Below are 20,530 nucleotides of genomic sequence, written 5' to 3'. Positions count from 1 at the left end.
TTGATTAATTAATTAGGGTTAATTGTTCTGAGGGGAGGGGCTAGCCCTACAAAAGGAGCCTCTCTCCAGTCTCTAAGGGGATTTTTGGATTGAGCTGTGGATGGGGCAGCATTGTTGTTAAGCTGTCCCATAAGGTAGACGTTGATGGCAGTACTGTTATTTTCTGTTCCGGAATCACTTGTAAATAAACACCTTTGCACAGAAGAACTTTTGCGGTTCTGCCATCTTTTTATTTTTATAGAGGTTAGGTTATCCAGTTTAGCCATCTGGCCTACTCTACGTGACATTCCTCATTCAGGTTCATCCTTCTGGTTCCTCATTCTGGTTCATCCTTCTGGTTCATCCTTCTGGTTCATCCTTCTGGTTCATCCTTCTGGTTCATCCTTCTGGTTCATCCTCCTGGTTCCTCATTCAGGTTCATCATTCTGCTTCCTCATTCTGGTTCATCTTTCTGGTTATGTCCCCTGGTTCTTAATTGTTCTTCTGTCCTATAGGTGTGATTCGTCACGTGGGGGATGCCCTGAAGGACCACTCCTCTAAGTCCAGAGGGAAGGTATGTGCCATCGGCATCGCTCCCTGGGGCATCATAGAGAACAAGGAGGACCTCATCGGTAGAGATGTAAGTGTTACAAGCCAGTTGCTCAGTCCCCCTCTTACCACCACAATCAGCCATGAATCATTCACACCTGTGACCATTCACTCCATTACTCCAAGCACCGGTTATCTGTTGTAAAGCAAACCCAGGCCTATATCACGAGAGAAAGTGTTTTCCAGTGTGCTGTTTTTTGGTATGTGTTCCTCAGTCAGTGATATTGTATTTCTCCTTCCTTCTCACCAGGTAACACGGCCGTACCAGACCATGTCCAACCCGCTGTCCAAGCTGTCTGTCTTGAACAACAGCCACTCCCACTTCATCCTGGCCGACAACGGCACTACAGGGAAGTACGGAGCGGAGGTGAAGCTACGCCGCCAGCTGGAAAAACACATCTCACTGCAGAAGATCAACACACGTAAGTCAACCATACAGAACTCAGCCTACGAATCAAATTAGATTGATTGAGTCCACTAATGATAAAATCAAATGTTATTTGTCACATGCACCAAATACAACATGAAATACAACTTTTGTAAACCTTACCATGAAATGCTTACTTACAAGCCCTTACCCAACAATGCAGTTCAAGTACTAGAGATAAGACAATTATTTACTAAATAAACTAAAGTAAAACATTAAATAAAAGTTACGCAAAAACGAAATAAACTAAAGTAAAAAACTAAATAAACTAAAGTAAAACATTAAATAAAAGTTACACAATAAAATAATAATACTGAGGCTATATACAGGGGGTACCGGTTCTGAGTCAATGTGCTGGGGTACAGCTTAGTCAAGGTAATTTGTAGTAACATGTAGGATGAGCATTGTCTTGTTTGTTTACAGCTTGTTGAGTCTTAATGTCAGCATCGGTTTGTGGTGTAAAATAAACGGCTATGAAATATATACATGAAAACTCTCTTGGTAGATAGTGTGGTCTACAGATACTCATGAGGTACTCTACCTCAGGTGATTAATACCTGGAGATCTCTTTAGTATTAGACATCACGCACCAGCTATTACTGACAAATAGACACACACCCCCACCCCTTGTCTACCAGGCGTAACTGTTCTGTCCTGCCTATGCATGGAAAACCAAGCCAACTGTATATTATCTGTTTCGTCATTCAGCCAAGAAAAAATCTTCGTCCAGTTCGAGGAGAGTAATCACTGTTGTGATATCCAGAAGCTCTTTTCGGTCATAAGAAACGATTGCTGCAACATTATGTACAAAATAAGTTACAAACAATGTGAAAAAACACACAAAATAGTACAGTTGGTTAGGAGCCCGTAGAACGGCAGCCCTCCGCCGCCATTCTTCCCCAATGTGGAGTCCTGGAGCGTGTTATTCTCTGTGACCTGTGGGTTTCCCTTTGTCATCCTATGCCTGGAGATTGTGATAAGGCAGGGACAGCAAAGGGATGCTCAGCTTTCACCTCTGACTTCAACCCCCCCAACACTGATGGTCTGGCCAAACCGCAAAGAGATGATCAATGAACCATTCTCTGACCAAGATGGCCATCCTGTAGTGATGTTGCCGGGATGCCAATATCCATTCTTGTGTTGTATGAATTACATTTTTGAATGATATTTTATTTTTGTATGAAATCGCCAGTTGGTAAACCATCCCCTATGCGAATAATTGGCACATTAACAAACATAATATTTCACTGTGATAATTCTATTGTATTTCATTTTGTGTGTTACTGTGTGTTGCAGGCCTGGGCCAGGGGGTCCCTTTGGTGTGTCTGATAGTAGAAGGAGGTCCTAATGTCATCTCCATCACCCTGGAGAGTCTGAAGGAGGAACCTCCCGTCCCCGTGGTGGTCTGTGATGGCAGCGGGAGGGCATCGGACATCATGTCCTTCGCTCACAAATACTGCGAGGAGGGAGGGTGAGGATAGACCTGTCTATCTACTGCTTCTAGTCTTTCTCCTTCAATCAATTCTTCATTTCTTCTTCTTGTTCTCATTCTTCTTCGTCCTGTACTACTACTAAATCACTCCCTCCTTCTAAAGTCTGATAACTGACGACGTGAGGGACCAGCTGCTGGTGACCATACAGAAGACCTTCAACTATAGTAAGAGCCAATCACAGCAGATCCTGCTCATGGTCATGGAGTGCATGAAGAAGAAGGAGCTGGTGAGTAGAGGAGTAACTCAAATAGGATCTACTTTTTAGCTAATTAAATTCAATGACATAAAATACATGTATATAACAAATTACATTGGATTACATAAAAAATATACATCATTGAACTCAATGTACTTAAAATATTTACTTTAAAGGCCCAGTTGCTGTCAAACGTGGTTTATCTTTTTTATTTCACCTTTATTTAACCAGGTAGGCTAGTTGAGAACAAGTTCTCATTTACAACTGCGACCTGGCCAAGATAAAGCAAAGCAGTTCGACACATATAGCAACACAGAGTTATACATGGAGTAAAACAAACATACAGTCAATTATACAGAAGAAAATCTTTAAACAGCATGTGCAAAGGAGGTAGGATAAGAGGTAAGGCAATAAATAGGCCTTGGTGGCGAAGTAATTACAATCTAGCAATTAAACACTGGAATGGTAGCGTGTGCAGAAGATGAATGTGCAAGTAGAGATACTGGGGCGCAAAGGAGCAAGATAAATAAATACAGTATGGGGATGAGGTAGATTGGATGGGCTATTTACAGATGAGATATATACATTTCCAGTGATCTGTGAGCTGCTCTGACAGCTGGTGCTTAAAGCTAGTGAGGGAGATGGGAGTCTCCAGCTTCAGAGATTTTTGTAGTTCGTTCCAGTCATTGGCAGCAAGCAGAGAACTGGAAGGAGAAGCGGCTTTGGGGGTGACCGGTGAGATATACCTGCTGGAGTGCATGCTACGAGTGGGTGCTGCTATGGTACCTTTGTTTGATATATATATTTCCACACTATAAGGTTGGAATAATACTGTGAAATTGTGAATATTATGATAAAGAAATGTCTGCATGTTTTGGTGGGATGTGGTTTTGGCATAACTGGTGACATCACCAGGTGATAAATGAGTTAATAGACAAATGAAAAAGAAAGTTCCAAATCTCTCTATGTAGTTTTCAGATTACCCCATCCTCACTCAGACCACTTGCAGACAGTCCTAGCCAAATTCATGCTTGAGAAATTGCTCTTTGCTAAGAAGATATTTTTGTTTATTTTTGACCATTTTAATTGATAACAATTACAGAAAGGTTCTTAATTGCTACCCAGAAATTATTTGAAATTGAGATAAAATGGGTGCGTTGGACCTATTGTACTGTTGAAAAATGTGTTCATCCATTCATTCCCTCATCTGTGGACTTCCTCCATTGGTATTATGAATAAACATGTTCCCTACAACTCTCCCATATCTGTCTGTTGCAGTAACAGGTTGGTCATTATGTCACGTGTTTTTCATCATGTAATCAGGCCTGTGTGTATCACTCATACAGCTCTACCTCCCAGCCCTGAGTGATTCATATCTCATCACCACCAGTAATGTAAGGATTTATCTCCCAGCCCTGAGTGAATCATATCTCATCACCACCAGTAATGTAGAGCTTACAACCCGCGACTAGAGTGGAAAGGTTCTAATCTACACTGTAGATCTTTTTAATTCCATGTATTTTATATTTGTATTTATTAGGGATCACCATTAGTCAATGCCAAGGCAGCATCTACTCTTCCTAGGGTTCAAACACATTAAGGCACTTACATTACATATAAAACAAGAGAACATCATTACACCACTACAATATAACATGTATAATACCACCATACAACAATTATTTTACTAGGCAAGTCAGTTAAGAACAAATGTTTAATTTCAATGACGGCCTAACACTGATCAGGGGCAGAACGACAGATTTGTACCTTGTCAGCTCAGGGATTTGAACTTGCAACCTTTCAGTTACCAGTCCAACACTCTTAGCACTAGGCTACCCTGCCACCCCGCAATGTGCAGTACCAGTCAAATGTTTGGACACATCTACTCATTCAAGGCTTTTTCTTATTTTTACTATTTTCTACATTGTAAAATAATAGTGAAGACATACAAACTATGGTAAAACACATACGGAATTATGTAGTAACCAAAAAGGTGTTAAACAAATTAAAATGTTATATTTTAGATTCTTCAAAGTAGCCACCCTTTGCCTTGATGCAAGCTTTGCACACAAATCTGTCGTTCTGCCCCTGAACAGGCAGTTAACCCACTGTTCCTAGGCCGTCATCGTAAATCATAATTTCTTCTTAAAACTTGTTAAGCCTATGGGTTCCCCTACAGGAACTACACCCCCCCCCTTCAGCTGAAATGGTGGCGCAGGGAATGCTAAAATATTCTTAGAAATATTTAACCTCCACACATTAACAAGTCCAATACCTCAAATGAAAGAAACACCTTGTTTATCTACCCAGCGTGTCAGATATTTTAAATGTTTTACGGCGAAAACACAGCATATATTCATGTTAGACCACCACCAAAACAAAGAGAATACATAGCCATTTTGTCATTTTATCTTTTGTGGTACAAAAGCACGATTTTTTTTAAAAATCATTCACTAACCTCTTGAAAATCTTCATCAGATGACAGTCAAATGACACACAGTACATTTATGTTTTGTTCGATAATATGCATTTTATATCCATAAATCTCGGTTTACATTGACGCCATGTTCAGAAAATTCTCCAAAATGTCCGGAGGAATTATAGAAAGCTACGCCAGATAACAGAAATACTCATCATAAACTTTGACTAAAGATACATGTTCTACATATAATTAAAAAGATACACTGGTTCTTGCAACCGCTGTGTCACTTTTTTTTTAACGTTACGGAAAAAGCCTACCATGCAATAATCTGAGACGGCGCTCAGACGTAACAATATTTCTCTGCTATGTTGGAGTCAACAGAAATACAAAATTACAACATAAACATTCCCTTACCTTTGATGGTCTTCGATCAGAATGTAGTGCAAGGAGTCCTACTTCAACAATAAATTGTTTTGTTTCATAATGTTCAATTCTAGTGTCCATGTAGCAGCATCTGCTACCACTTTCAGCTCAAATGCCCAAAAATGGACTTCTGGTCCAGGATAATTTTGCATCAAAACTTCCAAATTACATATTACAGGTCGACGAAACTAGTCAAACTAAGTGCAGAATCAATCTTCAGGATGTTATAAACGTACAAAACGAATGGCATTCCAACCGGGCAATCCTAGTTCATCTCGGGCTGATTGGAACAGACGAAGCACTCCAAACGCATACGCGCTTTCAAGCACATGAATCTTTTGCGACACTGTGGCAATTTCCTTCCCATTAGGTCAAAGTTCACAGCAAATGCTCCATTACACTTTCTACTGAATGAGGACATCTAGTGGAAGACATAGGAAGTGTTTCCAGATCCATAACTTGTTGGGAAGGGAGGGGGCGATGACGTCAAAGTTGCCCCAACTTTCAGGATTCCAAAACTAGATTGGAAGATTGCCTGCCCTGTGAGTTCTGTTATACTCACAGACATAATTCAAACGGTTTTAGAAGCTTCAGAGTGTTTTCTATCCAATAATAATAATAATATGCATATATTAGCAATTTAGAACAGATTGCAGATGCAGTTCACTATGGGCACGCAATTCATCCAAAGGGGAAATACTGCCCCCTATCCTTAACAATTAACTGACTTGCCTAGTTAAATAAAGTTAAAATAAATAAAATAAGGTATTTTTTAAAAATCTGATTCTACTGCTTGCATCAGTTACCTGGAATAGAGTTCCATGTAGTCATGGCTCTATGTAGTACTGTGTGCCTCCCATAGTCTGTTCAGGTGATTGTGAACAGACCTCTGGTAGCATGTCTTGTGGGGTATGCATGGGTGTCTGAGCTGTGTGCTAGTAGTTCAAACAGACCTCTGGTAGCATGTCTTGTGGGGTATGCATGGGTGCCTGAGCTGTGTGCTAGTAGTTCAAACAGACACCTCGCTGCATTCAGCATGTCAACACTTCTTACAAAAACAAGTAGTGATGAAGTCAGTCTCTCCTCCACTTTGAGATGTGATAGATTAAATGCATATTATTAATTTTAGCACTCTGTGTACATCCAAGGGCCAGCCTTGCTGCCCTGTTCTGAGCCAACTACAATTTTCCTAAGGCCCTTTTTGTGGCACCTGACCACACCACTGAACATTAGTCGAGGTGCAACAAAACTAGGGTCTGTATGACCTGCCTTGTTAATAGTGCTGTTAAGAAGAGAGAGCAGTGCTTTATTATGGACAGACTTCTCCCCATCTTACCTACTGTTGTATCAATATGTTTTGACAATCCAGAGTTACTCCAAGCAATTTAGTCATCTCCGCTTGCTCCATTTCCACATTATTCAATACAATGTTTAGTTGAGGTTTAGGGTTTAGTGAATGATTTGTCCAAAATACAATGCTTTTAGTTGTAGAAATATTTAGGACAAACTTTTTATTTAACCTTTATTTAACTAGATATGTCTTAAGAAAAATATCTTATTTACAATGACAGCCTAGGAACAGTGTGTTAACTGCCTTGTTCAGGGACAGAACGACCTTTTTATCTTGTCAGCTTGGGGGTTCGATCTAGCAACCTTTCAGTTACTATCACTATCATCTGTAAATGAGAACGTGTTCTCAGTCAACTTACCTGGTAAAATAACGGATAAATAAAAAAAAATAAAAAAAATAGTCCAACGCTCTAACCACTAGGCTACCTGCCACCCCTATTCCTTGCCAACCACTCTGAAACTAACTGCAGCTGTTAAGTGTTGCAGTAATTTCACTCACTGTAGTAGCTGATGTGTATAGTGTTGAGTCATCTGCATACCATTAGTAAAGATTGAAAAAAGGAAAGGGCCTAGACAGCTGCCCTGGGGAATTCTTGATGTAATCAGTATAAAGTACTGACAATCCATCAGCCTAAGTGTCTTCACAGTCAGCAGAGTACTGATCGATCAGTATGGAGCAGTCTGATAGGCTGATAGGTCAACTGCAAGCAGCCTGAAAGGTTGATAAGTCAGCAATGGACAGCCTGATAGGGCAGTGCAGTGGCACCATTTATGCACCTGCAGCAGATCCTTAATGGTACTAAGTGATGTGATTAGTGGTTTAAAACTCAGGGACGATAATCCATCTGAGACTCACGCCTCCCTTCATACATCTGGACTGGACAGATCAGAGCACAGGACCACCTGTTCTGCCAACAGCCAGGCCTCAGCCCATCCATCCACAGTAGCAATAACCTGGACAGCCCTGCTCTGAGCAGTCCTGACCTACAGGATATTACATACTGAGCCAGACAGATGGATCCTCTTTTCTATCTCCCTAATCCACCCAGAGGTTCCTCAGCTCATGCTAATATACCCAAGCCTATCCCGGTCCATCCCCAGAGTGCAGAGCTGTCTCACAAAGACAGTGATGTGATATCACTATCACCAATGTCTGTATCCTTGGAGGAATATACCTTAATTCCCTTGACAGACACAGCAGACTTTCCAGCCCTCTCATATCAGACTTATTTAAGCTGACCATGTTAAGACGAACAGTCCCTGCTATGATTTTTTTTAACTGACATTTAAAGGCAATTATACCACATTAGCAGAGACTGCATTCACAGTAAACTTCGCATATGTTGGCTTAATATTAAATGATCTTTACATTTAAATTGTGAAGTCTAACACTTCAGGGAAACAAAATTAATAGAGCCCTTAGTTTCCATATAAGCAAATATCATGAAGAAAAACGTATATAATATTCACTCATTTATTTAATCACTCACATGATCAGACTTTCACATAAAGTATCTGACCTGGATGTTGTTTTTTGACCTGAACCTTAAACTGAGAGCCTGAGCACTTGAGGTATTGCCAACCTGAGATAGAGTACTTCATGACAAGATGTAGACCACACCATCTATCAAGAGAGTTTTCATCAATATTTTTTGTACCAGTCTATCTACCACCACTTACCGACGCTGGCACTAAGACCGCAGTCAACGAGCTGTATAAGGCCATTAGCAAACACAAAAATGCTCATCCAGAAGTGGCGCTCCTAGTGGCCAGGAACTTTAATGCAAGCAAACTTAAATATGTTTTACCTCATTTCTACCAGCATGGCACATGTGCAAACTGAGGACCACGTTTACTCCACACACAGACGCATACAAATCTCTCCCCCGCCCTCCATATGGCACATCTGACCATAATTATATTCTCCTGATTCCTGCTTACAAGCAAAAAGCAGGAAGTACCAGTGACTTGCTCAATATGGAAGTGGTCAGATAACGCGGATGCTACGCTATAGGACTGTCTTGCTAGCACAGACTGGAATATGTTCCGGTATTCATCTAATGGCATTGAGGAGTACACCACCTCAGTCACCGGCTTCATCAATGAGTACAGCGACGACATACCCACAGTGACCGCGCGTACATATCCCAACCAGAAGCCATGCATTACAGGCAACGTCCGCACCAAGTTAAAGACTAGAGCTGCCTCTTTCAAGGAGCAGGACACTAATCCGGACACTTCTAAGAAATCCCGCTATGCCCTCAGACGAACCATCAAACAGGCAAAGCATCAATACAGGACTAAGATTGAATCCTACAACACCAGCTCTGACACTCGCAGGATGTGGCAGGGCTTGCAAACTATTACGGACTTGCAAGGGAAACCAACTCCGAGCTGCACAGTGACGCGAGCCTACCAGATGGGCTAAATGCCTTTTATGATTGCTTCAAGGTAAGCATCACTGAACCATGCATGAGAGCACCAGCTGTTCCGGATGACTGTGATCACACTCTCCGAAGCCGATGTGAGCAAGAACTTTAACCCTTGTGTGGAGTTCAGGTCTGTGGGATCTATTTTAAAAGTTTACTAAAATAAAAATGATACAATGAATAATTTATTGGCCTTGGCTCATTTTCTGTGAAGAACATGTCAAATAACACTGTGCACCCCCCTACACATTTATATTACATATGTGGTGACCGGGGTAATACAAGTGTGGAAATTGAGTGATTAGGTGAAAACAAGTAAAAATGAAACAAAATGGTTTAATGTGTGCCCTCACTCTGTCTCCCTCTCCTTCCTGGGCCTGCTGTTTCAACACAGCACCAAGAACATACCTGTCTCCTGCTTTTCTTGCACTATTTACCCTTTGTAGTTTGTGAAACTACACAATGCCCTGAGGAACCTGCACAATGTTATTACATTACATTATTTCAATACATTGTAAAAAAGTATGTTCTACACACACTACACCAGCCAGATGCAAATTGGGGGAGGGACAAAACAAATGAATAGCTTTGTGTGTGTGGCTCCGTACCACAATCAATCAGTAAGGCAAAAATAATCTCTGCTCAGAGCATTTAGAAATAATAATAACTCATCAGCAGCCTGCAGGAGGAGAAATATGTATGTCAAAATATTTTGAAATTGAATGGTCTTCTTTCCCAAGGAATGAACCACACCGCATGGCTACCAATGTGAAAAGAATGCAACCAGGGCTGACACAGATGGCGGTTACTCATGTGCAGAACATAGTCTTCTTTTGAACTGTTCATCCCAGACACCATCCAGAAAATCATTCTGGACTGGCCTCATTTGGAGGGAAGGCGTGTTTATGGAGAGAGATGGACCAAACTCATTTGCATGCAAACTTCAGGGTTCTTATCATTGCTGGTGTTTCAGGTCCAATGGGGAATCCACATAATCCTTGTGGAATGCAGAAACTGGCAAAGAACCTTTCTGTGTAACAATGTCTTTGGAAAACATCCACATTATTTCCAGGATTATCCGCTTCGATAATCGAGACACCAGACCAGCTTGGCGGCAGAGAGACAAGCTAGCTGCAATCAGGTCAGTGCAGAGAGACAAGCTAGCTGTAATCAGGTCAGTGCAGAGAGACAAGCTAGCTGTAATCAGGTCAGTGCAGAGAGACAAGCTAGCTGTAATCAGGTCAGTGCAGAGAGACAAGCTAGCTGTAATCAGGTCAGTGCAGAGAGACAAGCTAGCTGCAATCAGGTCAGTGCAGAGAGACAAGCTAGCTGCAATCAGGTCAGTGCAGAGACACAAGCTAGCTGTAATCAGGTCAGTGCAGAGAGACAAGCTAGCTGTAATCAGGTCAGTGCAGAGAGACAAGCTAGCTACAATCAGGTCAGTGCAGAGAGACAAGCTAGCTGCAATCAGGTCAGTGCAGAGAGACAAGCTAGCTGTAATCAGGTCAGTGCAGAGAGACAAGCTAGCAGTAATCAGGTCAGTGCAGAGAGACAAGCTAGCTGCAATCAGGTCAGTGCAGAGAGACAAGCTAGCTGTAATCAGGTCAGTGCAGAGAGACAAGCTAGCTGTAATCAGGTCAGTGCAGAGAGACAAGCTAGCTGTAATCAGGTCAGTGCAGAGAGACAAGCTAGCAGTAATCAGGTCAGTGCAGAGAGACAAGCTAGCTGTAATCAGGTCAGTGCAGAGAGACAAGCTAGCTGCAATCAGGTCAGTGCAGAGAGACAAGCTAGCTGTAATCAGGTCAGTGCAGAGAGACAAGCTAGCTGCAATCAGGTCAGTGCAGAGAGACAAGCTAGCTGCAATCAGGTCAGTGCAGAGAGACAAGCTAGCTACAATCAGGTCAGTGCAGAGAGACAAGCTAGCTGCAATCAGGTCAGTGCAGAGAGACAAGCTAGCTGCAATCAGGTCAGTGCAGAGAGACAAGCTAGCTACAATCAGGTCAGTGCAGAGAGACAAGCTAGCTGTAATCAGGTCAGTGCAGAGAGACAAGCTAGCTGCTAATCAGGTCAGTGCAGAGAGACAAGCTAGCTGTAATCAGGTCAGTGCAGAGAGACAAGCTAGCTGTAATCAGGTCAGTGCAGAGAGACAAGCTAGCTGCAATCAGGTCAGTGCAGAGAGACAAGCTAGCTGTAATCAGGTCAGTGCAGAGAGACAAGCTAGCTGTAATCAGGTCAGTGCAGAGAGACAAGCTAGCTGCAATCAGGTCAGTGCAGAGAGACAAGCTAGCTGTAATCAGGTCAGTGCAGAGAGACAAGCTAGCTGTAATCAGGTCAGTGCAGAGAGACAAGCTAGCTGCAATCAGGTCAGTGCAGACAGACAAGCTAGCTGTAATCAGGTCAGTGCAGAGAGACAAGCTAGCTGCAATCAGGTCAGTGCAGAGACAAGCTAGCTGCAATCAGGTCAGTGCAGAGAGACAAGCTAGCTGCAATCAGGTCAGTGCAGAGAGACAAGCTAGCAGTAATCAGGTCAGTGCAGAGAGACAAGCTAGCTGTAATCAGGTCAGTGCAGAGAGACAAGCTAGCTGCAATCAGGTCAGTGCAGAGAGACAAGCTAGCTGTAATCAGGTCAGTGCAGAGAGACAAGCTAGCTGCAATCAGGTCAGTGCAGAGAGACAAGCTAGCTGCAATCAGGTCAGTGCAGAGAGACAAGCTAGCTGCAATCAGGTCAGTGCAGAGAGACAAGCTAGCTGCAATCAGGTCAGTGCAGAGAGACAAGCTAGCTGCAATCAGGTCAGTGCAGAGAGACAAGCTAGCTACAATCAGGTCAGTGCAGAGAGACAAGCTAGCTGTAATCAGGTCAGTGCAGAGAGACAAGCTAGCTGCTATCAGGTCAGTGCAGAGAGACAAGCTAGCTGTAATCAGGTCAGTGCAGAGAGACAAGCTAGCTGTAATCAGGTCAGTGCAGAGAGACAAGCTAGCTGCAATCAGGTCAGTGCAGAGAGACAAGCTAGCTGTAATCAGGTCAGTGCAGAGAGACAAGCTAGCAGTAATCAGGTCAGTGCAGAGAGACAAGCTAGCTGCAATCAGGTCAGTGCAGAGAGACAAGCTAGCTGTAATCAGGTCAGTGCAGAGAGACAAGCTAGCAGTAATCAGGTCAGTGCAGAGAGACAAGCTAGCTGCAATCAGGTCAGTGCAGACAGACAAGCTAGCTGTAATCAGGTCAGTGCAGAGAGACAAGCTAGCTGCAATCAGGTCAGTGCAGAGACAAGCTAGCTGCAATCAGGTCAGTGCAGAGAGACAAGCTAGCTGCAATCAGGTCAGTGCAGAGAGACAAGCTAGCTGCAATCAGGTCAGTGCAGAGAGACAAGCTAGCTGCAATCAGGTCAGTGCAGAGAGACAAGCTAGCTGTAATCAGGTCAGTGCAGAGAGACAAGCTAGCTGCTATCAGGTCAGTGCAGAGAGACAAGCTAGCTGTAATCAGGTCAGTGCAGAGAGACAAGCTAGCTGTAATCAGGTCAGAGCAGAGAGACAAGCTAGCTGTAATCAGGTCAGTGCAGAGAGACAAGCTAGCTGTAATCAGGTCTGTGCAGAGAGACAAGCTAGCTGTAATCAGGTCAGTGCAGAGAGACAAGCTAGCTGCTATCAGGTCAGTGCAGAGAGACAAGCTAGCTGTAATCAGGTCAGTGCAGAGAGACAAGCTAGCAGTAATCAGGTCAGTGCAGAGAGACAAGCTAGCTGCAATCAGGTCAGTGCAGAGAGACAAGCTAGCTGTAATCAGGTCAGTGCAGAGAGACAAGCTAGCTGCTATCAGGTCAGTGCAGAGAGACAAGCTAGCTGTAATCAGGTCAGTGCAGAGAGACAAGCTAGCTGTAATCAGGTCAGAGCAGAGAGACAAGCTAGCTGTAATCAGGTCAGATTACAGCTGTCTGTCTGTCTGTCTGTCTGTCTGTCTGTCTGTCTGTCTGTCTGTCTGTCTGTCTGTCTGTCTGTCTGTCTGTCTGTCTGTCTGTCTGTCTGTCTGTCTGTCTGTCTGTCTGTCTGTCTGTCTGTCTGTCTGTCTGTCTGTCTGTCTGTCTGTCTGTCTGTCTGTCTGTCTGTCTGTCTGTCTGTCTGTCTGTCTGTCTGTCTGTCTGTCTGTCTGTCTGTCTGTCTGTCTGTCTGTCTGTCTGTCTGTCTGTCTGTCTGTCTGTCTGTCTGTCTGTCTGTCTGTCTGTCTGTCTGTCTGTCTGTCTGTCTGTCTGTCTGTCTGTCTGTCTGTCTGTCTGTCTGTCTAAGGTGTGGACACACCTACTCATTCCAGGGTTTTTGCAGGGGTAATTACATGATTCCATATGTGTTATTTCATAGTTTGGGTGTCTTCACTATTATTCTACAATGTGGAAAATAGTAAAAATAAAGAAAAACCCTGGAATGAGTATGTGTATCCAAACTATGTGTATGTACTTTACCAGCTTGAATACCTATCAGGTCAGTGCAGAGCTGATTACAGCTAGCTGTAATCAGGTCAGTCACATTGACGGGTATGTAGTGAAGCTGGTTGACAGTTTCAAGTTCCTTGGTGTCCACATCACCAACAAACTAACATGGTCCAAACACAACAAGAAAGCAATGAAGAGGGCACTACAATGCCTTTTCCCCCTCAGGAGACTGAAAAGATTTGGCAAGTGTCCCCAGATCCTCAAAAAGTTCTAGAGCTGCACCATTGAGAACATCCTGACAGGTTGAATCAGCGCCTGGTATGGCAACTACTCGGCATCCAAACGTAAGGCTTTACGGGTAGTGTAGTGTGTACAGCCCAGTACATCACTGGGGCCAAGCGTCCTGCAATCCAGAACCTATTTAATATGCTGTCTCAGAGAAAGGCCCAAAAATGTGCCTAAAAACTCATCACCCAAGTCATAGACTTTTCTATCTGCTACCACAAGGCAAGCGGTACCGGAGCGCCAAATCTAGTTCCAAAAGGCTCCTGAACAGCTTCTACCCCCGAGCCACAAGACTACTGAACAATTGATCAAATGGCCACCCCCACCTTTGTTTTTACATTGCTGTTACTCGCTGTTTATTATCAATTCATAGCCACTTTACCCCATGTACAAATGACCTCGATTAACCTGTAACCCCACACATTCACTCAGTACCGGTACCCCCTGTATATAACCTCATTATAGTTATTTTATTGTGTTATTTGTATTTGAAATGTTTTTACTTGATTTTCAAAATGTTTTCTTAACTCTATCAATAACAGAATGTGGTGAATGTTTGTTCTATTCCTCATCTCTTCCATAGATAACAGTGTTTCGAATGGGTTCTGAAGGACAGCAAGATATTGAAATGGCCATTCTGACTGCTTTATTAAAAGGTAACTCTTTTAATTATTCTTAGATTTTTTTATTTTTAGGGGTTAGATCAGCTGTAATATTGCAGGTAGATTGTCGTTTCCATTAATGTAATTTTCTGCATCATTTCCAATCCCCCATATTTTTTGTCTGTCTGTCTGTCTGTCTGTCTGTCTGTCTGTCTGTCTGTCTGTCTGTCTGTCTGTCTGTCTGTCTGTCTGTCTGTCTGTCTGTCTGTCTGTCTGTCTGTCTGTCTGTCTGTCTGTCTGTCTGTCTGTCTGTCTGTCTGTCTGTCTGTCTGTCTGTCTGTCTGTCTGTTCCTGTCTGTCTGTCTGTCTGTCTGTCTGTCTGTCTGTCTGTCTGTCTGTCTGTCTGTCTGTCTGTCTGTCTGTCTGTCTGTCTGTCTGTCTGTCTGTCTGTCTGTCTGTCTGTCTGTCTGTCTGTCTGTCTGTCTGTCTGTCTGTCTGTCTGTCTGTCTGTCTGTCTGTCTGTCTGTCTGTCTGTCTGTCTGTCTGTCTGTCTGTCTGTCTGTCTGTCTGTCTGTCTGTCTGTCTGTCTGTCTGTCTGTCTGTCTGTCTGTCTGTCTGTCTGTCTGTCTGTCTGTCTGTCTGTCTGTCTGTCTGTCTGTCTGTCTGTCTGTCTGTCTGTCTGTCTGTCTGTCTGTCTGTCTGTCTGTCTGTCTGTCTGTCTGTCTGTCTGTCTGTCTGTCTGTCTGTCGTGTGGACACACCTACTCATTCCAGGGTTTTTGCAGGGGTAATTACATGATTCCATATGTGTTATTTCATAGTTTGGGTGTCTTCACTATTATTCTACAATGTGGAAAATAGTAAAAATAAAGAAAAACCCTGGAATGAGTATGTGTATCCAAACTATGTGTATGTACTTTACCAGCTTGAATACCAACTTAGTCAATGGTTTTTCTTTATTTGTACTATTTTGTACTTTAAGACAAGTTCAGTCAATCCGAAACATTTCAAGTGCCGTCTCATGAGGACCGCCACAGGAACGTAAGACCCAGAGTTACCTCTGCTGCAGAGGATAAGTTCATTAGAGTTACCAGCCTTAGAAATTACTGCCCAAATAAATGCTTCAGAGGTCAAGTAACAGACACATCTTAACATCAACTGTTCAGAGGAGACTGCATGAATCAGGCCTTCATGGTTGAATTGCTGCAAAGAAACCACTACCAAAGGACACCAATAATAAGAATAGACTTGCTTGGGCCAGAAACCCGAGCATTGGACATTAGACCAGTGGGAATTTGTCCTTTTGTCTGTTGAGTCCAAATTTGCGGTTTTTGGTTCCAACCGCCGTGTCTTTGTGAGACGCATAGTAGGTGAACGGATGATCTCCGCATGTGTGGTTCCCACCGAGAAGCAAGGAGGAGGAGGTGTGATGGTGTGGGGGTGCTTTGCTGTTGACATGGTCTGTTTGTTATTTAGAATTCAAGGCACACTTAACCAGCAAGGCTAGCACAGCATTCTGCAGCGATACGCCATCCCATCTGGTTTGCGCTATTGTTTGTTTTTCAACAGGACAATGACCCAAAACACACCTCCTGGTGGTAAGGGATTATTTGACCCCTGTTGAGTGCTGCACTAGATGACCCGTCCTCCATAATCACCCGACCTTAACCCAATTGAGATGGTTTGGGATGATTTTGACCGCAGAGTGAAGGTAAAGCAGCAACAAGTGCATATGTGGGAACTCCATCAAGACTGTTGGAAAAGCATTCCAGGTGAAGCTGGATGAGAGAATACCCAGAGTGTGCAAAGCTGTCATTTTTTAAATTTTATTTTACCTTTATTTAACTAGCAAGTCAGTTAAGAACAAATTCTTATTTTCAATGACTGCCTAGGAACAGTGGGTGTGTGCCTGTTCAGGGGCAGAACGACAGATTTGTACCTTGTCAACTCGGGGGTTTGAACTTGCAACCTTCCAGTTGCTAGTCCAACACTCTAACCACTAGGCTACCCTGCTGCCCCGTCATCAAGGCAAATGGAGGCTACTTTGAAGACACAAATAAAGAAAAACACTTGAATGATACACATCTTTCAAAATATATTTTCCTTTATTATTTTCCCCTAACCCTACCACCTCTCCCCTAATTGGATTAAACTAATGGACAATAACACTTACAGTGGCATGAAAAAGTATGCTAACCCTTTGGAATTACCTGGACTTCTGCATAAATTGGTGATAAAAGGAGGGTCAAATCACAACAATAGACAAACACAGTCTGCTTAAACACAGTCTGCTAATAACACACAAACAATTATACATTTTCATGTCTTTACTGAACACACCATATAAACATTCACAGTGCAGGATGGAAAAAGTATGTGAACCCTTGGATTTAATAACTGGTTGACCCTCCTTTGGCAGCAATAACCTCAACCAAACATTTTCTGTAGTTGCGGATCAGACCTGCACAACGGTCAGGAAGAAGTTTGGACCATTCCTCTTTACAAAACTGTTTCAGTTCAGCAATATTCTTAGGATGTGTGGTGTATACCGCTCTCCTGAAGTCATGCCACAGCCTCTCAATCAGGTTGAGGTCAGGACTCTGACTCCAGAAGGCATATTTTATTCTGTTGAAGCTGTTCTGTTGGTGATTTACTTCTGTGTTTTGGGTTGTTGTCTTGATGCATCACCCAACTGCTGTTGAGCTTCACTTGGCAGACAGATAGCCTTACATTCTCCAGCAAAAAGTCTTGATAAACTTGCGAATAAATTGTTCTATTGATGATAGCAAGCTGTCCAAGCCCTGAGGCAGCAAAGCAGCTCCAAACCATGTTGCTCCGTTCACAATAAAATAAATTCTACCACAAAAAGTGTTGCGTGTTCCTTCCAAACAACTCAACTTTAGTTTCATCTGTCTACAGAATATTTTGTCAGTAGCACTGTGGAACATCCAGATGCTCTTTTGTGAACTTTAGACTGTTTTTTTTGGACAGCAGTGGCTTCTTCCGTGGTTTCCTCCCATGAACACCATTCTTGTTTAGTGTTTTACGTATCGTAGACACGTCAACAGAGATGTTAGCATGTTCCAGAGATTTCTGTAAGTCTTTAGCTGACCCTCTAGGATTCTTCTCAACCTCATTGAGCATTCCGCGCTGTGCTCTTGCAGTCATCTTTGCAGGACAGCCACTTCTAGGGAGAGTAGCAACAGTGCTGAACTTTCTCCATTTATAGACACTGTCTTACCGAGGGCTGATGAACATCAAGGCTTGAAGAAATACATTTGTAACCTTTTATGCAAGTCAAAAATTCTTATCATCTGATATTTTTTTTGTGCGAGGCATGGTTCACAGCAGTCAATGCATATTGTGAATAGCAAACTCAAATTTTGTGAGTTTTTTTATAGGGCAGGGCAGCTCTAACCAACATCTCCAATCTTGTTTCAATGATTGTACTCCAGGTTAGCTGACTCTTGACTACCAATTAGCTTTTGGAGAAATCATTTGCCTAGGGGTTCACAAAGTTCTTTCAACCTACACTGAATGTTTAAATGATGTATTTGATATAGACAAGAAAAATCAATATTTTTTGTGTTATTAGTTTAAGCACACTGTGTTTGTCTGTTGTTGTGACTTAGATGAAGATCAGATCTAATTTTTGGGTTCACATGCTTTTTCTTGCCACTGTATGCTTCTACTTTCAGCTTATGCACAATATATGCATTTTATGGACACAATCTTTTTTACAGTAGTTATCTTTTGTTTGTTTTTACTCCTATCCTTCCGCTACCCTTTAACCATCTATTTCTGAACATCATCCTTTTAGATTTCTATATTTTTGTAAATTTAACACTTTTCAGATGTACACTTTGAAAATGTTGTTTTTAACTCTGTGGGTGTTAACATCACTAAAGAGATGTTTTCTGTGTACTTACTTACTTTTCTGTTTTAAAACAGAATTCCATAACTGCCCTGTGAAGTCATGGCACACAGTTCTTCAGTGTATAGCAGATGTGATGTCCTGTGAGTTGCTAGGCACTGAGGCCTCTACCAATGACAGTGTCTATGTTGTGTACTCACAGGAACCAACGCCTCTGCCCCGGACCAGCTGAGTCTAGCTCTGGCCTGGAACAGAGTGGACATAGCACGCAACCAGATCTTTGTCTACGGTCACCATCTACCAGTGAGTCATTCACCAGGCTACCCTGCAGTCCACTTGTAGTCCACTTACGGTTGAAAAATCCAGAAACCCCAGGTGGATAATTTAAGCATGCAATTTAGAATACTCTAAACAGCATTTCTGGAAAATAAGAATGTTGGGAAGGTTACAGGAATGTTGCAACCCTGTCTAAGACCACCTCATCTGTTGCTGTTCAGAGAGACCTTAGCTCATCTGTTGCTGTTCAGAGAGACCTTAGCTCATCTGTTGCTGTTCAGAGAGACCTTAGCTCATCTGTTGCTGTTCAGAGAGACCTTAGCTCATCTGTTGCTGTTCAGAGAAACACCATACAAACCTGCCATGAAGCATCACCTTTACATGTACAGTATTAACAGGAAGGATGTCAGACCGCACTAACTGAAATGATTTTTGATACAGACAGACACACAGGTTTAACGGCAGAGATCTAGGAACATCCTGAACAGTAGATCATAACCTGCCGTAATATGATCCCTATATGATCCAATAGGTACAGTGATCACACCAGGGTATTAAGGCTTTGTAAGGACCCTCTATATATAAATAACAATTTAAGGAATTGGACTCTTAACATTTCCCCTCATCTTTCTGGATAAAGATGATTAATCCTACTAGTTGATTATGAACATGAACACAAAAACCAATCCCGTTTTAAGGAAAATGTTTTTTTGCAATGAACCACCCCTCCTCCCCCAGCCTGCCAGTGCCCTAGCTAACAGCAGTGGTACCGTAGCCACTACCACAGAGAGGCCGAAGAGTCCAGCCGCTGCCCCCAGGAACAAGGCCAAGGCCCGGGGGAAAAAGGGGAAGGGAGGGAAGGCCAAGCCTGAACCACCAGAGGAGACTGACCCTAGGAAGATAGAACTAATGCGATGGGTAAGACCTGAGTGTTAACATTTTAAACTGCTTGAGTACTTGGACTTCCTATGGGAATATTAGCTCTGAATTACAATGAGCACCGGCATCTAAATAGAAAGAGTAGTGGCACCAGTCATGAATGTGTCTCCCAGGTGAACTCTCTGGAGCAGGCCATGATGGATGCCTTGGTGCTGGACAGGGTGGACTTTGTCAAGCTGCTGATAGAGAACGGCGTCAACATCCACCACTTCCTCACCATTCCTCGCCTGGAGGAGCTGTACAACACGGTGAGACAGACAGACAGAGAGACAGACAGACAGACAGATCATAACGTCCACCATTTCTCGTCTGGAGGAGCTGTACAACACTTTTAGATGAGACAAGACCACGTTAATGTAGAGACTTGCCCTAAATCCCAAATCAACCCCATATCCAGTTGTAGGGTTATTCATATTGAACAACTTTCTCTTCCTAACACAGAGACTGGGTCCTGCTAACACGTTGCATGTTGTGGTGAGAGATGTCAAGAAGGTAAGATGATCTCTCTGATTCATGGAACCTATTCTTCCTCATTCAACATTATTTGTCCTGTTTCAGCTGAATTAAACTGTAGTTTGTGCTGTTACAGCCAGGTGTGTAATCAGGGATTACAGAAATGTCATCTGTGAATATAATCTGTGGTGTTCCAGGGCAACCTCCCGCCAGACTACCAGATCACTCTGATTGACATTGGTCTGGTGATGGAGTACCTGATGGGTGGGGCGTACCGCTGTAACTACACCAGGAAGAACTTCAGGGCGCTTTACAACAACCTCTACGGGCTGAAGAGGGTAAGACTAGTTATCTCT

At 42.9% G+C, this 20,530-nt stretch overlaps 1 protein-coding gene across 1 annotated transcript in view; it reads left to right on the top strand.

Moving 5' to 3' along the window:
• LOC112219072 (transient receptor potential cation channel subfamily M member 1-like) overlaps positions 1 to 20,530 on the top strand; it is a 136,016-nt gene that overhangs the window by 58,014 nt on the left and 57,472 nt on the right. The window contains exons 5-14 of the mRNA XM_042301203.1: positions 495 to 619; positions 839 to 1,010; positions 2,312 to 2,486; positions 2,611 to 2,734; positions 14,615 to 14,687; positions 18,709 to 18,809; positions 19,521 to 19,700; positions 19,835 to 19,969; positions 20,163 to 20,213; positions 20,372 to 20,512. Of these exons, the coding sequence (XP_042157137.1) occupies positions 495 to 619; positions 839 to 1,010; positions 2,312 to 2,486; positions 2,611 to 2,734; positions 14,615 to 14,687; positions 18,709 to 18,809; positions 19,521 to 19,700; positions 19,835 to 19,969; positions 20,163 to 20,213; positions 20,372 to 20,512 (1,277 nt within the window). The remainder of the gene's footprint in view (positions 1 to 494; positions 620 to 838; positions 1,011 to 2,311; positions 2,487 to 2,610; positions 2,735 to 14,614; positions 14,688 to 18,708; positions 18,810 to 19,520; positions 19,701 to 19,834; positions 19,970 to 20,162; positions 20,214 to 20,371; positions 20,513 to 20,530) is intronic.

This window comes from Oncorhynchus tshawytscha, linkage group LG19 (genome assembly GCF_018296145.1).
Source record: "Oncorhynchus tshawytscha isolate Ot180627B linkage group LG19, Otsh_v2.0, whole genome shotgun sequence".
Lineage (NCBI taxonomy): Eukaryota > Metazoa > Chordata > Actinopteri > Salmoniformes > Salmonidae > Oncorhynchus > Oncorhynchus tshawytscha.
This window is presented reverse-complemented; position numbering and strand designations above follow the sequence as displayed.